This window comes from Sinocyclocheilus rhinocerous, unplaced genomic scaffold (genome assembly GCF_001515625.1).
Source record: "Sinocyclocheilus rhinocerous isolate Xijiao unplaced genomic scaffold, SAMN03320098_v1.1 scaffold1022, whole genome shotgun sequence".
NCBI lineage: Eukaryota > Metazoa > Chordata > Actinopteri > Cypriniformes > Cyprinidae > Sinocyclocheilus > Sinocyclocheilus rhinocerous.
Genome location: NW_015656677.1, coordinates 835047 through 854831, shown reverse-complemented (window position 1 = coordinate 854831; position 19785 = coordinate 835047). Strand labels below are relative to the sequence as shown.

General features: G+C 36.7%; 3 protein-coding genes and 1 pseudogene across 4 annotated transcripts in view; 1 reads left to right on the top strand and 3 right to left on the bottom strand.

Annotated features, from left to right (window-relative positions):
• LOC107720762 (unconventional myosin-Va-like) overlaps positions 1 to 6887 on the bottom strand; it is a 21552-nt gene extending 14665 nt beyond the window's left edge. The window contains 15 exon segments of the mRNA XM_016528586.1: positions 664 to 798; positions 1151 to 1234; positions 1318 to 1443; positions 1525 to 1665; positions 1764 to 1845; positions 1933 to 2198; positions 2298 to 2404; positions 2967 to 3074; positions 3270 to 3351; positions 3528 to 3671; positions 3768 to 3924; positions 4039 to 4183; positions 4937 to 5108; positions 5754 to 5864; positions 6734 to 6887. Of these exon segments, the coding sequence (XP_016384072.1) occupies positions 664 to 798; positions 1151 to 1234; positions 1318 to 1443; positions 1525 to 1665; positions 1764 to 1845; positions 1933 to 2198; positions 2298 to 2404; positions 2967 to 3074; positions 3270 to 3351; positions 3528 to 3671; positions 3768 to 3924; positions 4039 to 4183; positions 4937 to 5108; positions 5754 to 5864; positions 6734 to 6760 (1887 nt within the window). The 5' untranslated portion in view covers positions 6761 to 6887.
• Positions 6888 to 8381: 1494 nt separating this feature from the next.
• Positions 8382 to 9399, bottom strand: LOC107720800 (cAMP-regulated phosphoprotein 19). 2 transcript variants are annotated; one of them, XM_016528633.1, is made up of 2 exons: positions 9246 to 9399; positions 8382 to 9177 (listed from the first exon to the last, which is right to left on the bottom strand). In XM_016528633.1, the coding sequence occupies exons 1-2, from the start codon at positions 9363 to 9365 to the stop codon at positions 9004 to 9006; spliced, it is 294 nt and encodes a 97-aa protein (XP_016384119.1). In that variant the 5' UTR covers positions 9366 to 9399; the 3' UTR covers positions 8382 to 9003. The 2 variants fall into 2 exon arrangements, with proteins under 2 accessions (XP_016384119.1, XP_016384120.1); XM_016528634.1 differs by having other exon boundaries at positions 8382 to 9174.
• Positions 9400 to 10610: 1211 nt separating this feature from the next.
• Positions 10611 to 11977, bottom strand: LOC107720799 (BET1-like protein). The gene is made up of 4 exons (XM_016528632.1): positions 11733 to 11977; positions 11405 to 11490; positions 11268 to 11324; positions 10611 to 11178 (listed from the first exon to the last, which is right to left on the bottom strand). Exons 1-4 carry the CDS (start codon positions 11752 to 11754, stop codon positions 11011 to 11013), a joined length of 333 nt encoding a protein of 110 aa, XP_016384118.1. The 5' UTR covers positions 11755 to 11977; the 3' UTR covers positions 10611 to 11010.
• A 159-nt stretch (positions 11978 to 12136) lies between these two features.
• Positions 12137 to 15113, top strand: LOC107720798 (ATP-sensitive inward rectifier potassium channel 11-like; annotated as a pseudogene).
• The last annotated feature ends 4672 nt before the right edge of the window (positions 15114 to 19785 follow it).

The following is a 19785-nucleotide window of genomic DNA, read 5'->3' as shown; positions in this document are numbered from 1 at the left end:
TGTGATGCGACTGTCGTTCGGCACGCTGCATTGAGCAGCCGCGTTCAGTTTTTAATTGTAGTGTCTGTTCTTTTACTGAACTAAATGATTTTTATTACTTTAAAAAAATCAAAACGACGGTGGGGGTCGGTGCCGCGGTGGGCAAGTGACATAACCGGTGTTGCGGCTTAACACCGGTATCACCATCAGCACCGTCTATCGCGGCAAGCCTAACGTGGAGGAGACAAATTGTTGAATAAAGTCATTATTTTTGTTTTATTTGCGCACAAAAAGTATTCTTGTAGCTTTATAACATTACGGTTGAACAACTGATGTCACATAGACTATTTTAACGATCTCCTTGCTATGTTTTTGGACCTTGATCGTGTAAGGATCCTTGCTGTCTATGGGAGGGTCAGAGTGCTCTCAGAATTCATCAAAAATATCTTAATTTGTGTTCCGGAGATGAACGAAGGTCTTATGGGGTTGGAACGACATGAGGGTAAGTAATTAATGACAGAATTTTCATTTTTGGATGAACGATCCCTTTAAAAGGTTTATTGTTATTAGTATAATCCATTAATGGAAATAAATGGGGTTTTACTTTCAGAGCTTTTCTGTATCAACAGTTCAGAGGAGAATGAATAACAGAGATGGATCTTGGCTTTGTTGGTCAACTCTAACCTGCAGTCCAACCGACTTCTTGTGCTCCCTAAAAGACTGGGTGGACCGTCCAAACTTTGCACGACCAGATGGTGCTGTGGTGCTCAGAGCTGCAGGTGTTTCCTCATCCTGGAAGAGCTCAACCAGTAAGGCAAACTGTGAGAAAACAAGAGAGCCTTTATAACAGAGCGATATGCTACTTGTGCCAGTTACACTCTAGACCAGTGGTTCTCAACTGGTAACTTGCATTTAACACTAATCCATGACCAATCCATGTTTTGGGTTCCAACCCACCAGAGCAAAAATCCTCTCTAAGAATCCAAGATGTTCATGAACCGAACAGCAGGTGGCGATACTTCACTGAATTAACTTAAGTCACTGAGGGAGTAGAGAATAACATTTCGCAAGCTCGAACACGTTCCTGGTTCTCATTTCGACTGTGTAGAGCACATGAAGCTGTAATTCTGTGCCAGAAAAATGTTAGTGAGCTATGCTGAGATGAACACACCTTACTAGCCTTCAGCACATTAATTTGTTCTTCATTGACTGTGTCTTTATTTTTCTCCAGAAATCCATCACACTGGTATTCAACCTACAACAGAAATCGAGAGAGATCAAATGGGATGGACTCTTAGGAATTCCTGTATGACCAGTGCATATTTTTCCTCCATGTACCTTGTCTGCAAAGTGCAGTATGATGAAGGCTTTGTTAGACATGCGCGGCTTCTCAAAGTGAGAGCTTTTCTTTAGGTGAGTGTTGTACAGCTTTTGCGCCCATGATTCATCTGAACCTTTTGGCATCTGAAAGCATCAAATCAAGGAGTTTATCACAAAAAAAAGATGCTTATTATATAACATTTATGGTTTAATAATGGTTTTTACAGTGCATTCTTCATCTAAAAGATCTAGCAAGCCCATCTTGGCCTCGATCAGGTTGATGCACGGCTGGTTGTCGTAGAAATCGATGAGCGTCCATGGTATCTGCTCCTTCATGTACTCCTCCTGCTCCAGTTTGAACACGTGCTGGAGGGTAAATGCTTTCTGTGAGTCGTGATGTGCTTGGACATGACTGATAATTTTGTGAATGCTGGAGCAGCTGACACACGTTTGAAAATGCTGACCATGTTAAACTGCTGCTGGAGCTTCTCGTTGGCGTAGTTGATGCAGAACTGCTCGAAGCTGTTCACCTCGAATGTCTCAAACCTGGGCACAACAGTTCACCTAATTGTCCTGCAACTGTATTTTTAACACCAATAAAGAATGAAGATGAAATAATAGCACCTCACCCACCCATAGATGTCTAGGACACCGATGAACGAGTGCGGTTTGGAGGAAGTGCTCAGGGCCTTGTTGACCTGGCCGACGATCCATGAGAAGAGCTTGGCGTAAATGTGTTTTGCAAGAGCGTCACGGCCGTTTATGGCCTCCAATTGGGTAACAGGCTTGTTTAGGGTTTCTGTGGCGGTCTTGAGTTTTTTATGGCACAACCAGTGAGCCATGGACTCGTACGACACCTCAGTGAGTTCACAAAACACGGCCAGGTGGCCGCTTTCATCCTGGACACAGTGCGAACAACATAGTGTGGAATCAATGTATGAAAATGCAAAATGCGTATTAAAGAAACCATTGATTCTTGCGTACTCAATGTGACTTACAGAGGTGCAACAACTAGAAGATCCTCTCTCCTTCACCTCCACATTCCCCAGATGAAGAATGGCTGACAGGATTTGGAATAAACCCATTTGGTGTGCCTCAGTAATTCCTGGAATCAATCAGCAGATACTGGCACGTTTGTGTTTGAACGACTAAACTAAGAGTATGTGAAGAAGCATTTAAAGGGTTTATATCATGAGGAATCTAATTGTCCTTGATCTTTTTAGATAAAAGAGCTTTATGTACTATGAAAATAGAATTTAACGTCATCCATGTTTACACATTAACTATTGCTACTGGATATTCATAAACCTGGCCAGTCTAATCATGGATAGGTAATAAGGATAAAATAAAAATAAAATAAAAAATAAGATACATTAATTAAAAAAAGAAAAATGAATACCAAAAAAAAAAAAAAAAGGAAATAAAGTAAAATAAAAAATAGAAATAAAATAAATATTAAATAAAAAACAAAAAAATGAAATAAACAAGAAAAGAAAAAAATGAAATAATAAAATAAACAATACAATACCATAAAATACAAAATAATAATAAAATAAAATAAATAAATGATGTTACCCGTTTATCATTCTGATAGTTAGTTATAGAACATATAGGACCCTGGTGTACAAAACACCTCATGGGCACATGGAAAGGCAAGATATTCATACCCAGCAGTGAAAAGGCTTTCCTTGTGGCTTCCATCTCCTTCAGGTCGTTCACCCCCTCGATGATGGGACTTCTGCCTTGGTTAGTGTAGGGAAAGTCATCAGCGCTACCTTAAGAGAAAGACTGGTTACTGAAGAAAAGGAGCCCACCCTGAGGGGAAGTGGTGAACAGATTTACTTATTACAAAATAGTTGATTTAAAGCCTACATATATAGCCTAAAAACCCATTATAAGATGCTTAGTAATGAAGATGCTAACGGTTTACCTGACTTAATAATAAACACAATGCAGAGTGGGTATCATACCTAACTTGAGAGGTTCAAACTCAGGTAAATGGACACAAGCACAGAGCTGATAGAAGATGTGATAGTTTCTCTCCTCACATGCCTAAAACCGGAAACAGAAACTGACTGCTTTAGTGTAAGTCAAGTGATATTTCCACATAAATACATCAGATTTTATATTTCAGGTAGATGTTTTATACTACTGAAATCAATGGTGACTCTTTCAAACTCTTTAAATAAGTATGTACTGTAGTTGAGATGAATGAGCAGAAGACTAACCTGAAACACCACTCTAGACTTTTCCAGAAGGTACGTCCTCATGTTGGCTCCAATGATGTGGTGTTTCCTGTCAAATCCAATCTCAATATACTTCCCAAAGCGACTGCTGTTGTCGTTTCTCGTTGTCTTGGCATTTCCTATAGCCTAGACACAGATGAAAGCCTCAGTATGAGAAGTTTCTTGGACGAGATGTAGATCTGTTTGGGAGTTTTACAGGCTAGCAGAAGCTAGCTATCATACCTCCATGATGGGGCTGGACGCCAGCACTTTCTCCTCCACGCTGGCCTCAGCAGAGGAGCCGCTGACCGTGGCGAAATAACGCATGGCATATTTAGCAGAAACTGTCTTCCCTGCACCAGATTCTCCACTCACGATGATGGACTGGTTCTTTTCATCTCTTACAGGAGGAAAAGGAGAGAATGCATTGTAATTGCCAAAAACTATGGACAGTTTCTTAGATACACTCTATTCTTTGAATCTCTTACTATTGCAAAAAGGTGCGCGCACATACCTGGCCATCTGTTTATAGGCCTCCTCTGACACAGCAAAGATATGTGGGTCCATATCACCCATGTTCTGCCCACTGTAAGCATTGATGATATCTGATCCATATATTGGAAGACTTTCATATGGATTGATGGCAACCAGAATGATTCCTATTTTTATTTTAAAACAAATAAATGGTTAGATTTTTTTACATTTCTGGAGTTCTGGGTCAAAGGTCAGACTGAATTACAACGCATTTTCAGACTCCTTTTTTTTATACTCTACATACTGTATGCAAAACAGTCTAATCTAAGAACAGGAGTCCATAACTAAAAGTCTAATGAGCTGTGCAGTACAAATGACAAGCTCAGCTAGGCCACATTTTATGGTTCATATTCACTAGTAATATCTGTGTAGAATACCAAAGTCTACAGGTCAATGCTCAGATAAAAAAATAAAAAAATAAAATAAAATAAAATAAAATAAAAATATGCAATTTAATTAATAAGTAATTTACAATTCTATTAAATAAAAACAACTTAAAAAATGAAACTAACAGAAAATATATATATCAAACATAAACAGACTAGCCTCAGACATACTGCTTTCATAATGACACTGAACTGAATAGAAATGCAGGTCAATGCTCAGAAATAAAAAATAATAATAAAATAAAATAAAAAGTGAAATATTGAAAAATCAGATTACATCAAATAAAATTAATTAAAAAATTAATTAATCTGAATTAAATAACAAAAAATTTCAACAAAATAAAAAAGACATTAAAAATATGAAACTAACAGAATACAGATTGAACATACTCAGACATACTGCTTTCATACTGACATTGAAGTGAATAGAAAAGTCTGATCTTTGATTTTAATATATCTAATAAGCAATGTCACAAACAACATTTTGATTACCGCAGTAGGTGTAGATGAGTTTGGAGTCTGTGAATCGGACCCGGAGGTTGTGCAGAACGGCCGGTTCATGGAGGTAACTGAGAGCCGTGAGGTCGTTCTCGCCCACCAGGATGTCCGGGTTACGAAGAGGAGGCAGAACACCACTCTTTGGGTCCAACTTGTACTCAAACTCCTGCGAAAAGTTACTTGAGTTCAACTGCAGCTACTGTGGGGAATTAAAAATGCTCTTAAACTGAATCTATTGCCTTGTCCTATAATCTTCAACAGAAGTTATTTGTTGCATACGTTCTGTCATGAGCTCTACTGTCTACATGCCGTTGATTTAACTTTTATTAAACCCTGAATACTCCTTTAATGTAAAACAAGCGAGTTCATCAGATCATCTTGTGCACACATGCAGCTTAAACGCTAGTTATGTTGTGGGTAAAACATGCAAAAAGCTTCGGGTATCACTGACACACTTGCAGGAGATACATTTAGAGGACATTTACCTCAGGAAAACCACAAGCTAAACTACAGATACTCATCTTTGGCCTGGTGACTGACTGCACACCAGTTACATGTTACACAGAGCAATGGGTGCAGTTACTGAACTATGCTGGAATTGGAATTCCACACCCATCATTTTTTCCACCAGTCTGACTCAACTCTGCCTCAAACTTGACTCAGTGCTGACTCAAGCAGTCTTCAAAAGCTTTAAACCACCTGATCTGGTCAAATTGGTCATGTTTTCCCTTCATACCCATGTTGGATGGGTATACTGGATCTTAAGCTTTTACAAAACGGGATGTATGTGAAAAAACGTTGATACTCTCACAGTCTCATCCTCCAGCTGTAGATGTAGGACAGTGTCTCCGGGCTTGTAGTCTTTGATGAGATCTGCTGATCTCCACACCTCTGTGGTGTCTGGGATCCAGACTCGAGCAAACTGCAGGCGGTCAACATCAGGTTAGTTTGAGTAGCATTAGTTTTTTTTTATGCAATTCAAAGCAAATCTAAAATGGTTTAATGCATATAAATAATCGAATTAATAAAATGAATAATACAGCATTTTATTACAATATTTTTTGTTTTCATTTTTTTAAATCAAACGTGATTGTTTTATCAATGCATTCATATTTAAAACAAGAATTACATATTCCTTTTAGGTTTAACATTGTGAAATTGTATAATTTATTTAAAATTAGAGCTGCAACTGAGATATTTATTTGTTTATTTTTACTTTTCTTCCAACTTCAGTCAAGCATCTGATTGCTTCATCAACGCATACACAGTTTAAACAATAAATTAAATATTATTTCTAGATTTAATATTATAAAATGGTCTAATTGACCTAAAATAAGAGATGCAAACCAGATTAAAGTTATTAATTTCCCCCCAACTTTAATCAAGCCTCTGATTGTTGTGTTGTCAATGCATTCCTCGTTAATTTAAAAAAAAAATATTATTATTAAAATAAAAATAGATCTGCAAATATACCTAAATATAAGAGCTGCACCTCCGATTAACATATATATTTTTGCTTTTTTTTTGAACAAGCATCTGATTGTTTTATTAATGCATTCATATTTAAAGCAGGAGTTTAAAATGTATTATATGTTCAGTGTTTGTGTGTTTGAATACAATCCGCTGAATGTTTGATAATTACACAAAAATAAATTCAAAATTAATTCTATTAGCCTTTTTAAAGTTCCCCACAAAAAAGTGCTGTAAGACTGGACTGTGTGGATGGTACAATGTTGCACATGTACTTTCCACTGCTCAGATGCGAAAGTAGCGGGGTTTAAACTCTCATACCTTCGAGTACAGCTCCGGAGCTGCCATTGGGCTCTGCCTGGGCTCCCGTTACTCCACAAACATCGCAACTCTCTGCGTCTGCTGCGACTTAGAAAACAGACATCGAGAAACGCCAAAGTTTCTGCAATCTCTTGGCTGGTGGTGTGGAAGTGTGACAGCCAGCCGCCGGGGAAATACACTGAGTGGCACAGTTTAATAACGAATACCTGTTACCAGTGGAACATAATGTAATCTTCCGCCAGGGGGCGCTTGGTGGCTCAATGCGCCGCTTCTCCATTGAGCCGCATTTAAATTTTAGGATGATTTTTGTCTCACTGGAAACATGTGCACACAAAATTGTGTAATCATTTAAATTAAATTAATTATCAAGACAAACATCTGGCATACAAATGAAAACTCGTGCTGATATTTAATATGATCTATTAAAAATGAAAAGCAATCAGCTAGTAATCACAACCGTATATGATTGGTCCGTCCTGACAGCCGCTGTGAAAAGTAACAGGTACCACGTGACAACAACGGAAAAGACTGATACATTTCTGTAGTTTTATTTTCAATTTAATAAAACAATACAATTAAATGTAAACTGACTGTGAGAAGTATAATAATATTAGGATTATTTTAATATAAAATAAAACATTATTTCTATTTAACTTCAGGGCCACCATACCCCGCCCATTTCACGTTCATTCTTCCCGCTTGTTGTATTTCAAAGTGCCAAGCATCCTTTCCAGTTCCAAGTATGGCAGGTAACGTTATAGGTACAAACCATTATTTTTCTTTTGATCATTTTCAAGACTGTTGAACAATTAATTTTCGTATGTTTGACTAAATCTAAGGTACACAAAATCTAAGGAAGTTATTTATATATCGCCGTACTCTCTGCTGCTGTAAAGCTGTTTGCTCTTCATTTGAAGGTGACATTAGTCACCAAAAAGAAAGAAAAGAAAAAGAAGGGGAAAAGGGCGGGAAAGACGCCGTGGCAAGGGAAGGCTTGGAAACAGTGCCGTCTTGTGGTAATTTTGAGTTACTCGCTTGCTTTGGCCATATTATAGCCACCTGAAAAAGAAACTGTAAGAATGAATGCCATGGAAACAGGGCCATGCATTATTTATGACTCTTCAAATGTGAATTGGTTATTTATATATCTATGTCCTCTCTGCTGCTAGGAGCTATTTGTTCATCTTCTTTGCTTTGGTAAGAATACAGTCACTTGAAAAAAAATAAATAAAAATCAAACAAAAAAAGCCACCATGGCAAAGAATGGGCTGGAAAGAGTGAGTTACTGCACTCCACCCAGATATACTAAAAACAACGCATAATTCAAATGCAAGTTGGTTATTTGTATTACATGAAAATTCAGTCAGTGAACAATGCAAGCTAAATAAACGAGTCTTGGTTCATTTTAATTTAACTAAGACATGAATCAAGTTTGACTAGACATAAAGAGCAAATTTCATCAAACAGCACAATGCTAGTCTCCATTAAATTTGTCTAGATAATTCAAATAATTTGAGTTTTTCAACAGCAAATCTACAACCTGTACTGCAGAGTTCAGAAACAACTACTCGGTCACGCGGCACATGTGCAAAACTTAGTTTATTTACAAAACAAATGGCACAGTTGTGACAGTAAACGTTTGTACAGCTCAGGTGTTCTGCCAACACAACCTAGAGAACCCAGCGAAGAGCTCAACACACTCCTCAGTGTGGGCAAACAAACGCCACCCGAGAGAAACTGACAGTTTTAAGGTCGTTTTCATAATTAACAAGTAGGAGGCAAACAGCAAATCTCAACGAACGAACTTTGAGAGCACTTAAGATTTTCTTCAGCTCAATCAGCTAATGTCTGCGAGGCCTTTTGCTTCTTCTAAGAGGCACAGTTTTGGCAGAAGAGGTGGATGTGATTATTTCAAGTCCAGTCCATGTTATCTACTCATGCAGGTCTTATTTCAAGACAAGCACAGCACAAAGATGATCAAAAAGTGATGGGAAAAAGTGTAAAACCCTAAAATAATGCTGGTCTGACTTGTTGGGCCAGATTCCCATGTTTAAACCTTGGCATCAATACATCAGACTGTACGGCTAGATCCAAGTGCGATGGTAGCAGCAGTACATATACCCTTACTTATCAAAACAGTATATTGAGAGCGTTTCTACAGGCAGAAGACAAAGAGAGAGTCAGAAAAGACAGCAAAAGAAAGACAAAACGATTAAGGCTGAGGGAGCACAATGGAGACAGCAGGAATGGCACAGAAGTCCACGCTCGCATTAGACGGCGAGTTTGCTGGCCACCAGAGACTGTTTCCGCTGCGGCAGGTCCTGAGGGGTGGGAATGTGGTCTCCGGTGATCTCCGTCTTCTCCGCCGCTGCTGTCGGGAGCTGCTTGTTCTTCATCTTGGCTTTGGCCATGTTATAGTCGCCTGAGTCGAAGTATTTTTGCTGCTAGGAATAACAACGTCGTTATTTGCAATTAATGAGCTCGATTTGAAAATTTCCTTTCAGAAACATACCCCTTTTTGGAGTCTTTTTCGCAAAAGATCTGACCCCCCGGGCCTGGTCCCGAGATGGGGGTATCGGGCCTTCAGTTTGACCTCCTCAGCTTTTTCTGGACTTACAACAGTGTCCTGCATCTCCTACATTAAATGTGGGATGAAATCCATGTCACAACACTAATTCTTAAGCAACAGGAAGCAGAATGATACGGTCTAGATAGTTATTTTTCCCCAAATTATGTCAAATTCTTAAGTTACAACAGCTACATTGAACCAAGCACTATATAATGAATTTGACAACTTAATTTCCCCGTCAAACGTTATAAGCATATATTATACATAAAATAAAACTATTTACAGTTCTATTATATATACACTTTAGAGCTAAATACGTTTTCAGCATGCAGCCTGTGAAAACTGTTCTACAAACACATACATTGTTTAAAAAGCCTATAAAAAAAATAACTTTTAAGTAGAGCGGTTGTTTTATATGGTCTAGCAGCTATAAACCCGACAGATATATGTATATTTGATTATTTTTACATGAAGTTAAAATGAATCAATACAATCACATTGTCAGATGCGGAATGGCCGCATACAAAACGTGTTTGAACACACTCACTGTAAACTACAGCGCCGCCCCGCGGACTGGAGGAGAACAGCGGCATTATGAAAAATACCTTTTGTTTCATATATATATATATATATATATTATTATATATTTATAATATTTATGACTCATGTAATACATTTAGAATTTTGAAATGAAAAAGTTTATTGAACCATTAGACAAAATATAAAAATAAAATAAAATAAAAAATATATATATGAAACCTTTCATATATATAAGAAAGTATGATTCTGTAATGTAAATCAATGAGATTTTTATAACAAAAATAGCAGACCGCTTACATAAATTGCATATAAATATCAGTTGTTTTAGTGTCTTAGTAAGATTATATTTAAATGCTGTTTTATGACCCAAGCTCTGTAGTTTTAATTGTGGGGTCAAAATATGTACAAATAAACATTCCTCAAAAACCTGTTGTATTTAACTTTTTTTTTTAAAGTATGGAGTTGATTCATTACATTTATTTTAAAAAGTAATTAAAGACTTCACATCAAAAGGACACGTGAACCATGACCTGAAAATGTAAGAATTATACTACCTTTACTTTCTAGAAAAGTATGAAATATCAATCAGATGACAGGAAACATGGCAGGAGATTATAATTTTTAAAAAAGTAATTTCATTTACTAAAATAAATGTTATGCTATGATTTTGTGCATCAGATTTATCTAAAACAGTCTTAAATGAACATCATGGAAGCACACTGTTTATCCCGGCTGGATGGAAAAGCAAAATCACAACAGAAGCATTTGCATTTCAATAATTTTAATGTACATAATTATCAAAAAATGGTTAGTTTCATTTTCTTACATAATCTACAATGTTAAAAATATAAAGCGTGGAAATTAAAAAAAATATGCTTTTAATTAATTTGAAATAAAACAGCAAATATTGGTCCATGGCATGTTTCTTTCCATTATGAATAAAAATATACACTAAACAGACCACTTTTGATAGTGTAAACAAAGGGTGTGCTTAAATAAAGGTAAATGTGATAAATCATCCTCACGCCACAGTCTTTCCTCTTTTCTATTAATGGAAAGACATCCGCTGTACACTTCACTGTAATCTCCTCATGAGAGGACCAAACAGAGCATCCCAAATATTCTCATAGAACTGAGAAACTGTTCTAAAATATTAGCAAACGTCCCATTAGTTCTGGAGCCGTGACACTAGATAGTACAGCAGGAAGAAGACCACAACCAAACCGATGGACATGTAACACAAGATCTTTCTGTTGTCTCGGCCGGATCGTACCATTGTTGAAAACCTCTTCACGCTTCCAGTCAACAGGCCAGTTGCACTGAGAAAATTGGAGTCCTGAGTAAACAAGGATGTTAAACACATGATGAGTTACACCCATGTGCCAACACTGCAAATACAACATACAACAATTTCAAAAAACCAACCATGCCATCCAAGTAGGTGTTCTGTTCCTCAGCCTCTTTATCAATGTCATACGCCAGCTGTGAATGAGACCAATAACATTTAAATGCAACAAAATGACCATTTTTTAAATCACATTCTATATAGAAGTCTGACTTACAGATTTGAGTCTAGAGACTTTACTGGCCAGATTTTCTGCCATCAGCCTGTTATCAGCATCCAGCATGTCATCCACAGCACCATGTCCTGTCAATTACACAAAATTCACTGTTATTAAGCTTTTTTTGTGACAACGTACACAACATGATTTCATATCTGGACACTTTCGTTTTCGAGTTTACTTGCACTAGCAACATCAGCAATAAATGTTTTTTTTTTTTAGACCGGAGAGGCATCATAATATTGAAATATTACGTGTATATACTAATAAAATAGCTTAAATGAAAACATGACTTAATATTATAAGAAAACTGCTACGTGTCACTTACCTCGATTCCAAGGATCAGCCATCTTTAAAGAGCTAATCGGCTAACAACCCCGAAAGACACTCTAAAACACGCCGAATACCAATAAAAACTATTCGTTTTAACTGTAAATGACTTCTTAAACAAAAGCTAACACATAGACGTTCAGTAAAAGTGTTGACAGCTGTAAAACAGCGCACATTTGTCTCGAAGCGAACCGCTGATCAGCGGGCAGCAGCAGTCGCTGGGGATTCTGGGATATGTTTGTCCGCCAGTCTTTCATTTTTCTATCATGAGGACTCCGTCTGATTGCATAAGCTTCCTATCCAGACATCTGCTTGCGTTTGCTTTAAACATTTTTTTTGGTTAATATTATTATTATTTATTATTATTATTATTATTATTATTTTAAAACGACATTGATATGAAATAAACAGTGCGTGTCACTGCTGTGCTGGTAAGCATCTTTATTTTGTAATGCATAACCTTGGTTATATGGTGGTCATAACGACGAATCGCAAAATGCAATAACGGACGAATAATTCAATTTGATCATATTTGCATTTATAACTGCGCGTGTGCATTTTGTACATTAAATTAAATATATTTTCTATTGCACTATATTTGAAGTAGATACATTTCCACCCAGATATAAAATAACATAAAGCGGGGTTTACGATGGTGATTTTTAAAATATAATTAACTTTTAATTTTGATGTTTTAACAGGAGTGCGGTTTGTGATATTTCAGTGCTTGTGTTGAATGATCACAACCACAACTGTCCGCCGAATCCATAATGTACGATCTTACGAATACAATGCACTGCATAAAATGGAAAAATGTGCTTTTAAATGTGCTTTTTAATGTGCTAGTTTAATTGAAATTATGTACCAAACAAAAGAGGAACAAACATTTCTAAAATTCTAGCAAATGTTTCAATTAAACTTATTTAAATGCTATAATTTAATATAAAATATAATATTATATAATAAACTAGAAAATTTTATGTTTATTAGTTCTATACATAAATCTCATTCTTGTTTCATTTATGTACAATCGACAAATATGCATTACGTTAAGTTTATTAGTTTGTTGAAACCGAAATTCAACTTGATGGAAATCTATAGGCTATATGTAATTAAAATACATTTATCTTAAATATAGGCCTAAATATTTAGGTGAAAAAAAATTTAACTGTGATATTTATTTGTAATTAAAGTAATAAATGTAATAAAGCGTTATAGAGACAACCCCTTCGTGCTAATGTAATTTTGCATTTAAATTGAATTAATTTAATTTATATATGCATTTCTTTTGTTCTTTTTGTAGTGTGGAGCACCGATCAGCCACAGATTGTCATAATGTTGGCCCGCAAAGGCCTTTTGCCTGATGGTTTCCTTTTGACACAACTCGCAGAGGATGCCACACAACCCAGTCGCATCCGGCCAAAGTCACAGAGGGCACGTTTCATCACCAAGAGCGGGTCTTGTAATGTTGCCCACAAGAATATACGAGAACAGGTGCGTTGCACAGATGAACTCTGGTCCAAGAAAATGTTTCAATTCACTCACATATTGTAGTATAATGTATCTATTAGGCAACAGATGCAATACACTTTACTGATTTTGTTGCTTCCCAGGGCCGGTTCCTCCAAGATGTTTTCACCACCATGGTGGACCTGAAATGGCAGCATTCCCTGCTCATCTTCACTTCGGCATTCCTCTGCTCCTGGATGCTCTTTGCCATGGTGTGGTGGCTCTTAGCATTCGCTCACGGCGATCTGGAGCCTCGAGATCTGTGACCTGTGCCGTGTGTCACTTCCATTCACTCCTTCACATCTGCCTTTCTGTTCTCCATTGAGGTGCAGGTAAGGAGCAATCTGGAAGGATTTGAATCCAATTGTCGACTCATTGAGAACCAAATGGCTGAGATTTTTGAACCTGTAATATCAATCATTTCTGTAATATCAGGTGACTATTGGTTTCGGAGGACGAATGGTGACGGAGGAATGTCCACTGGCCATCATAGTCCTCATTATCCAGAACATTCTGGGCTTGATCATCAACGCCATCATGCTGGGCTGTGTATTCATGAAGACAGCTCAAGCCAACCGGAGAGCAGAAACCCTCATCTTCTCGCGTAACGCAGTCATTGCACCGTGGAACGGCCGACCAACGTTCATGTTCCGTGTCGGGGATCTAAGAAAGAGCATGATCATCTCGGCCACCATACAGCTGCAGGTGACAAATATCTTCAACTCTCTGAAAAACAAAGGTTCTTTATTGGCATCTATGGTTTCATGAAGAACTTTTAACATCAATGGAACTCTTCCATTGGACAGAAGGTTCTGTAGAAGTGAAAGGTTCTTACAATTTTTTAAATGTTCTTCAGAACTGACCACTACATGGTTCTTCTATGGAATCGCTGTGAAACCCCCCCTTTTGGAACCTTTATTTGTAAGCGTGTAGTTCTTCTGTCCAGAACTTCTTGAGTTGAATTCCACCCTAATCTTGAAGTTTGTTCTTCAGGTGATTCGGCGGACTGTGACTGCGGAGGGTGAGGTGATTCCCGTTTGTCAGCTCGATATCCAGGTGGAAAACCCTCTCAGGAGCAACGGCATATTCCTCGTCTCTCCACTTATAATCAGTCACACCACTGACAGAGGAAGTCCGCTGTACGAGGTCTCAGCGCAGTCGCTGGCTACCGAAGACCTGGAGATCATTGTCATTTTGGAAGGTGAATGGAGTGCATTCTCTTTATTGTAATCATTTTAATAGTAATACATTTCAGTCATTTCTAAACGGAAAATAATTTGTTGCATGTATAGCTCACTATGTTTTGAAACGGAGCCGATGTTTCTGTTCTGCCAGGTGTTGTTGAGACCACTGGCATCACAATGCAGGCCCGTACATCCTACACACCAGAGGAGATCTTGTGGGGTCGGCGCTTCGTCTCCATTATGACAGAGGAGGATGGGCGCTACTCCATCGACTACTCCAAATTTGGAAACACTGTCCCAGTCCGCATGCCAGCCCTCAGTGCTAAGGAGCTGGACCACACCAGAGGTGTGCAAGACAGTGGACCCCACGAGGGTAAACCTCAGGGCTGGGGGCTGGTGAGGGCGGGACGGGGCGGGTACAGGAGGGGTGGTGGCAGGGCCTTCGATGACACAGCAGCCAAGCCTTGGTACGTGCCAGCAGAGAAGGAGGAGGAGAAGAAGGGTCAAAAGAAAACGGTGAAACTTGAGGAAATAGGCAGAGAGATTGAAGAAGAAACAATGGAGGACATGAGCGATGAGAACAAAAACATTTATTTGGTTTTTCAGATATGGAAGTAGAAATAACCTAGCAGTTACTGGTAACTAGTTTGCTTGAAGGGTTAGTTCACTCAAAAATGAAAATTCGGTCATTATTTACTCACCCTCATGTCGTTCCAAACTCATAAGACTTCACAAGACTTGGATTAAACCGCTAAATCCATATGGATTTGTTTTACACCGTCTTTATAACCTTTTGGTTTTGGTTACCTGGACTTTCAATGGATGGACAGAAGTCTTTCAGGTTTTATTCAAAATATCTTAATTTGTGTTTCGAAGATTAACCAAAGTCTTATGGGTTTGGAACAACATGAGGGTGAGGAATTTTCATTTTTGGTAAACTATCCCTTTAATAGTCAAGAATATTATAAATAATAGTCTCAAATAGGTTTTATACTACACATGTTTTGTAAACTGTCAAAACATGGACAACTGTGGCATTGTTTACGATTACCTCTGAGAATTTCTTGTAGATTTGGTCCTTTTCTGCCAGCAATATAATTAATTTTAGGATTGTTTTAATAGAAAAAGTTAATGGACCATAGTTAGGGTAGATGCCATAATGTGTTCAGTGAGAATTAAAAGCAGGCTGTGGTGGATAGAAGTTTAGTCAATACACTCAACTTTCAAGTTGTGAAATTAAACATGACCAAAAACCTTAACACTGCACAAACTATTTAACAGAATGTGTTTCTATTCGCCACAGCTTTGTTTTTATTCACGTCAAATTAAATATGGCATATACCTCAACTAAAATGTATTACTGCCGCTGTTGAAGCAAACATGTGGCAGCTGTATGTTGGGTTTTGATACCATAACCCTTTAAAAAATATTCCAGTTCTTTGCCTTTTTGTGTTCTCATCTTGTTTTATGAGATGCGATGTGTTTTTTAGATTGTTCCAAACCTGTATGACCTGACCTTCATTCTTCTTCAGAATGTAAAAGAAAATATTTTGAAGAATGTTAGTAACCAAAAAGGTTTGATTCCCTTTGAATTCCGTGGAATTTGACTTCTATGTAATTCAGTGGGAACCAAAACTGTTTAGTTACCAACACTCTTTAAAAGAAGATATTTGGTAACTAAACCGTTTCAGTTCCATTGACTACCATTATATAGATAAAAAATACAATGCAAATCAATGAGTATCATTTACTCACACTCATGTCATTCCAAACCTTTATGTCTTCTGTGGAACACACACACACACACACATACACACACTCAAAGATATTTTGAAGAATGCTGGTAGCCAAACAGTATTGGTTCTTTTTTTTACTTATATTGTATTTTTTTTATTCATACAATGGAAGTCAATGGAAACGGAAACCATTTCGTTACAAACATTCTTCAAAATATCTTCCACATTCCACAGCAGAAAGAAAGTCATACAAGTTTGGAATGACATGATGGTGAGTAAATAATGGCAAAATTGTAATTTTTGGGCGGACTATCCCTTTAATGTGGCTATCATGGTTGTTTAGTTTGTAAGTGTTAACATATTGTGTTTACCTTGTGCAATTATGTGTTGTGAACTAGAGGACCTGAACTCCTAAAACACATTCTTTCATGTCTGTGTCCTATTTAAATGTGACCATTAGAGAATGCATTCCTGTTTACATATCAGTAAGTTCATTTATTTTGTGTATTTCACATATTTGATAAAGTATATGACATTTTATATATCTAACTGAAGGAATTCCTGAAATTGTCTTTACTTTGTTCGGAAAACGGCATGTTATGTCACAGGATTAGGGGTCAACAGCTGGGCAGACTTTATTTTTAGAGACTTTGCAGCGAGTGAAGCGGTTCCATCTGCGTTCAGATGGTGGAGATTTTAAAATCGGCTGTTTCAAATCCACTCACTGAATATATTCCTCCTTTTTAGCCATTGTAGTGTTATATTGATGTTAGGTGCTGCATTTAAATGGCTAGTTGAAGTGGAGCTGTCCGCGGTGCTGAATGGACACTTGAAGCAGTGCAGGTGGTTTGAAATTGGACATTTAAGATGGTAAAGGGCAAGGCAACCTCAAAAGCACCTGTTTTTAAAAACATTTACAATGTACAAATTCAGAAAATCAAGGTTTATTTTTAATTAGTTATTTATAAGGTACTACATACAAAGGTAATTTATGAAAATTCCAAACATTTTGCTGCATTCTTTTCAAATATCAGCCAAAATAAAATTTAATTCATTTAAATAAAAAAGAAAAAGTCAAAAAACAATGGTATTAGAATAAAACTTGTTTACAACAAACAGTGCTATTTGATAAATGAGAGGTTAGTTAAAACCAAAAGATCACAAATAATGGTACATTGTAGATATATAGATATCCATAAAGGGTATGGCAAGAAATAGCTTTCGAGGACACTAGTGAGAAATCATGCAGTGATGCAGCAGGACCAGAGGCCGGCGAGCACTGCCAGCAGAGATAAGATCCATGTGCTTGCTGCGCTCGCTGGTCCGCTGTTACACAGGTCGGTGTTGCAGCACCTGTAAGTATATTCTGATATCGATGGAAACTTCTGGGACAGACGAGAGTTATCACAGTCAGTGTAACGAATGCATCGGCGAATGGTCTTCCCACCTAGAAAATTAGAACTGTTAGTTAGTGAATAGAATAGAATATTTAAAAAAATAAGTCACTTAAAGTATGAATGCCATTGAATTAGAAAAAAAAGCAAATGGTATTATATTAATTAATGTTATTTTAAAAGAAGCATATTTTTCAAGCATTTTTTAAGTTAAATGATCAACTTATTTATACTATAGAAATAAAATACTATATATACTATAAAAAATTCAAATGTACTAGTTGTGTGAACTGAATTCATACATCCACTAAAAATCACATCAACAATAAATCCATTAAACATCTTACCTTTTGGGGATTTAAGACAAGTTGGAGGTTATTGTAACTTTAATTGTATTCTTAGAAAATAAAAGAAATAATAAATAGCTGTAAAGAATAATTGTATTATTATTTATTTGTTCTGGAGCATTTCTTAATTTTCATTTCCTTTGAAACATTTCAGTATGATTTCATTACTGAGAAATCTGACGGCTGTCGTATAGACAATTCTATCTCTAAAACGCTAAAACTTAATTAAACTAAAAACGTACACTTTAAGAGAGTTATTTGATCTTTTTATTTAAAAGAAACAGTTTTGATGGACATTTATATAGTATAGTAATATATTTAGTAATTAGTAATATATATATAGTATAGTTGTGATTAGTTTGAAAAAAGTCACTATACTTAGTAACTTACACAACACTACTCAACATCATTGGTTAGTAGTTATTTCAACAGTGGTTCAGAAAAGTCATGTTAATTCTTATAAAATGTCTAGTGTCACTTGTTTGCAGATGTTTGATAATATAATATAATACAAATAAAATTGAAACAATACTTGTGTTTTAAAATGTATACATGAGCCAAACACTAAACCATTCAAATAAATAAAAATGTAAAAGCCTCTCAGGAGGATCTGTACCACTGCATATTAAAACTTCATCCACAAACCTTTCTCATGAAGATATAAACATGCGTCCTCATAAGAACAAACTTGCTGCACTGCGCATCGTCCCCCGGTGTAATCCTCACACTTGTAGCATTGAAGAGACGAGCCTGCAGAGGAGAATCGGATTCCATAATGCTTAACGCCTGTTTCAAATAAAAAGCAGGTCATGACCAAAGCCACACAAAACTAAGCCAACAGTTATGTGCATTAACTTACCTAAGCTAAGAGTCACACAACAGACCAATAGAAAAAGTCCAAGAGAGCACTTCATTATGAGAAAACCTTCCAGACCTAAGAGACTGATAATGAACAACAGTAAACTCAAATAAAAAAAGCAAATCAGAATATTAATAAAAATGAATGATTTCTGAAGGATCATGTGACACTGAAGACTGCAGTAATGATGCTGACAATTCAGCTTTGCATCACAGGAGAAAAATACATTTTACAATATATTCACTTAGAAACTTAGTTTCACAATATTAGTGTTTTCCTGTATTTCTGAGCACATAAATGCAGCCTTGGTGAGCAGAAAAGACTTAAAAACATAAAAATCACAATGTTTGCAAACTTTTGACAAGTACTGTACATACAATATATACATACGTATATAAAAAGTATAAATGTTGTTTATACTGAGCATATAAAAATTAAATAATGCAATACATAAAACAAAACTAACCGTAATTGCACAAATATCTTTTGCAATACTTGTATGACAGCTGTAGGAAAATAATAGCATCAGAATTCTATTAAATATCACTTACCCTGCTCGAAATATTCAGGCTTAGTCCAAGCTTGTAGGTTTCAACAGTCCAAAAGCATTCCTCGTGCCACCTCTTCCCTGCTCGAGCTCTCGCCCAGCCTCACCCTTGCCCTACATGAATGATGTCATTGATGGAGTTTCTCCTAGATGCCAAGACAGATTCAACGGATCCCAAAAACGAAACATTATGTTTCAGTCATTATTATTAATGACCACTTTGCACATGCGTGACTTCCGGTTCATTAGCCACTGTAGGTAAATAACTATAATACGTGCAGTAAACAGTAAAACTCTGCATTACAAACCAGCGTGTTTATGATTATGAGAGTAAATTAAACATGATAACAGTTTACCAGTTTAGCAATATAAAGCAGCAGCATAACGGACTCTTTTTGTACAAGTAAAATAGCTTGAAGTGAATGACACCGGAAGCCTCGCATATTTAAGTTACAAATGGCGGCAACCGCTCTTT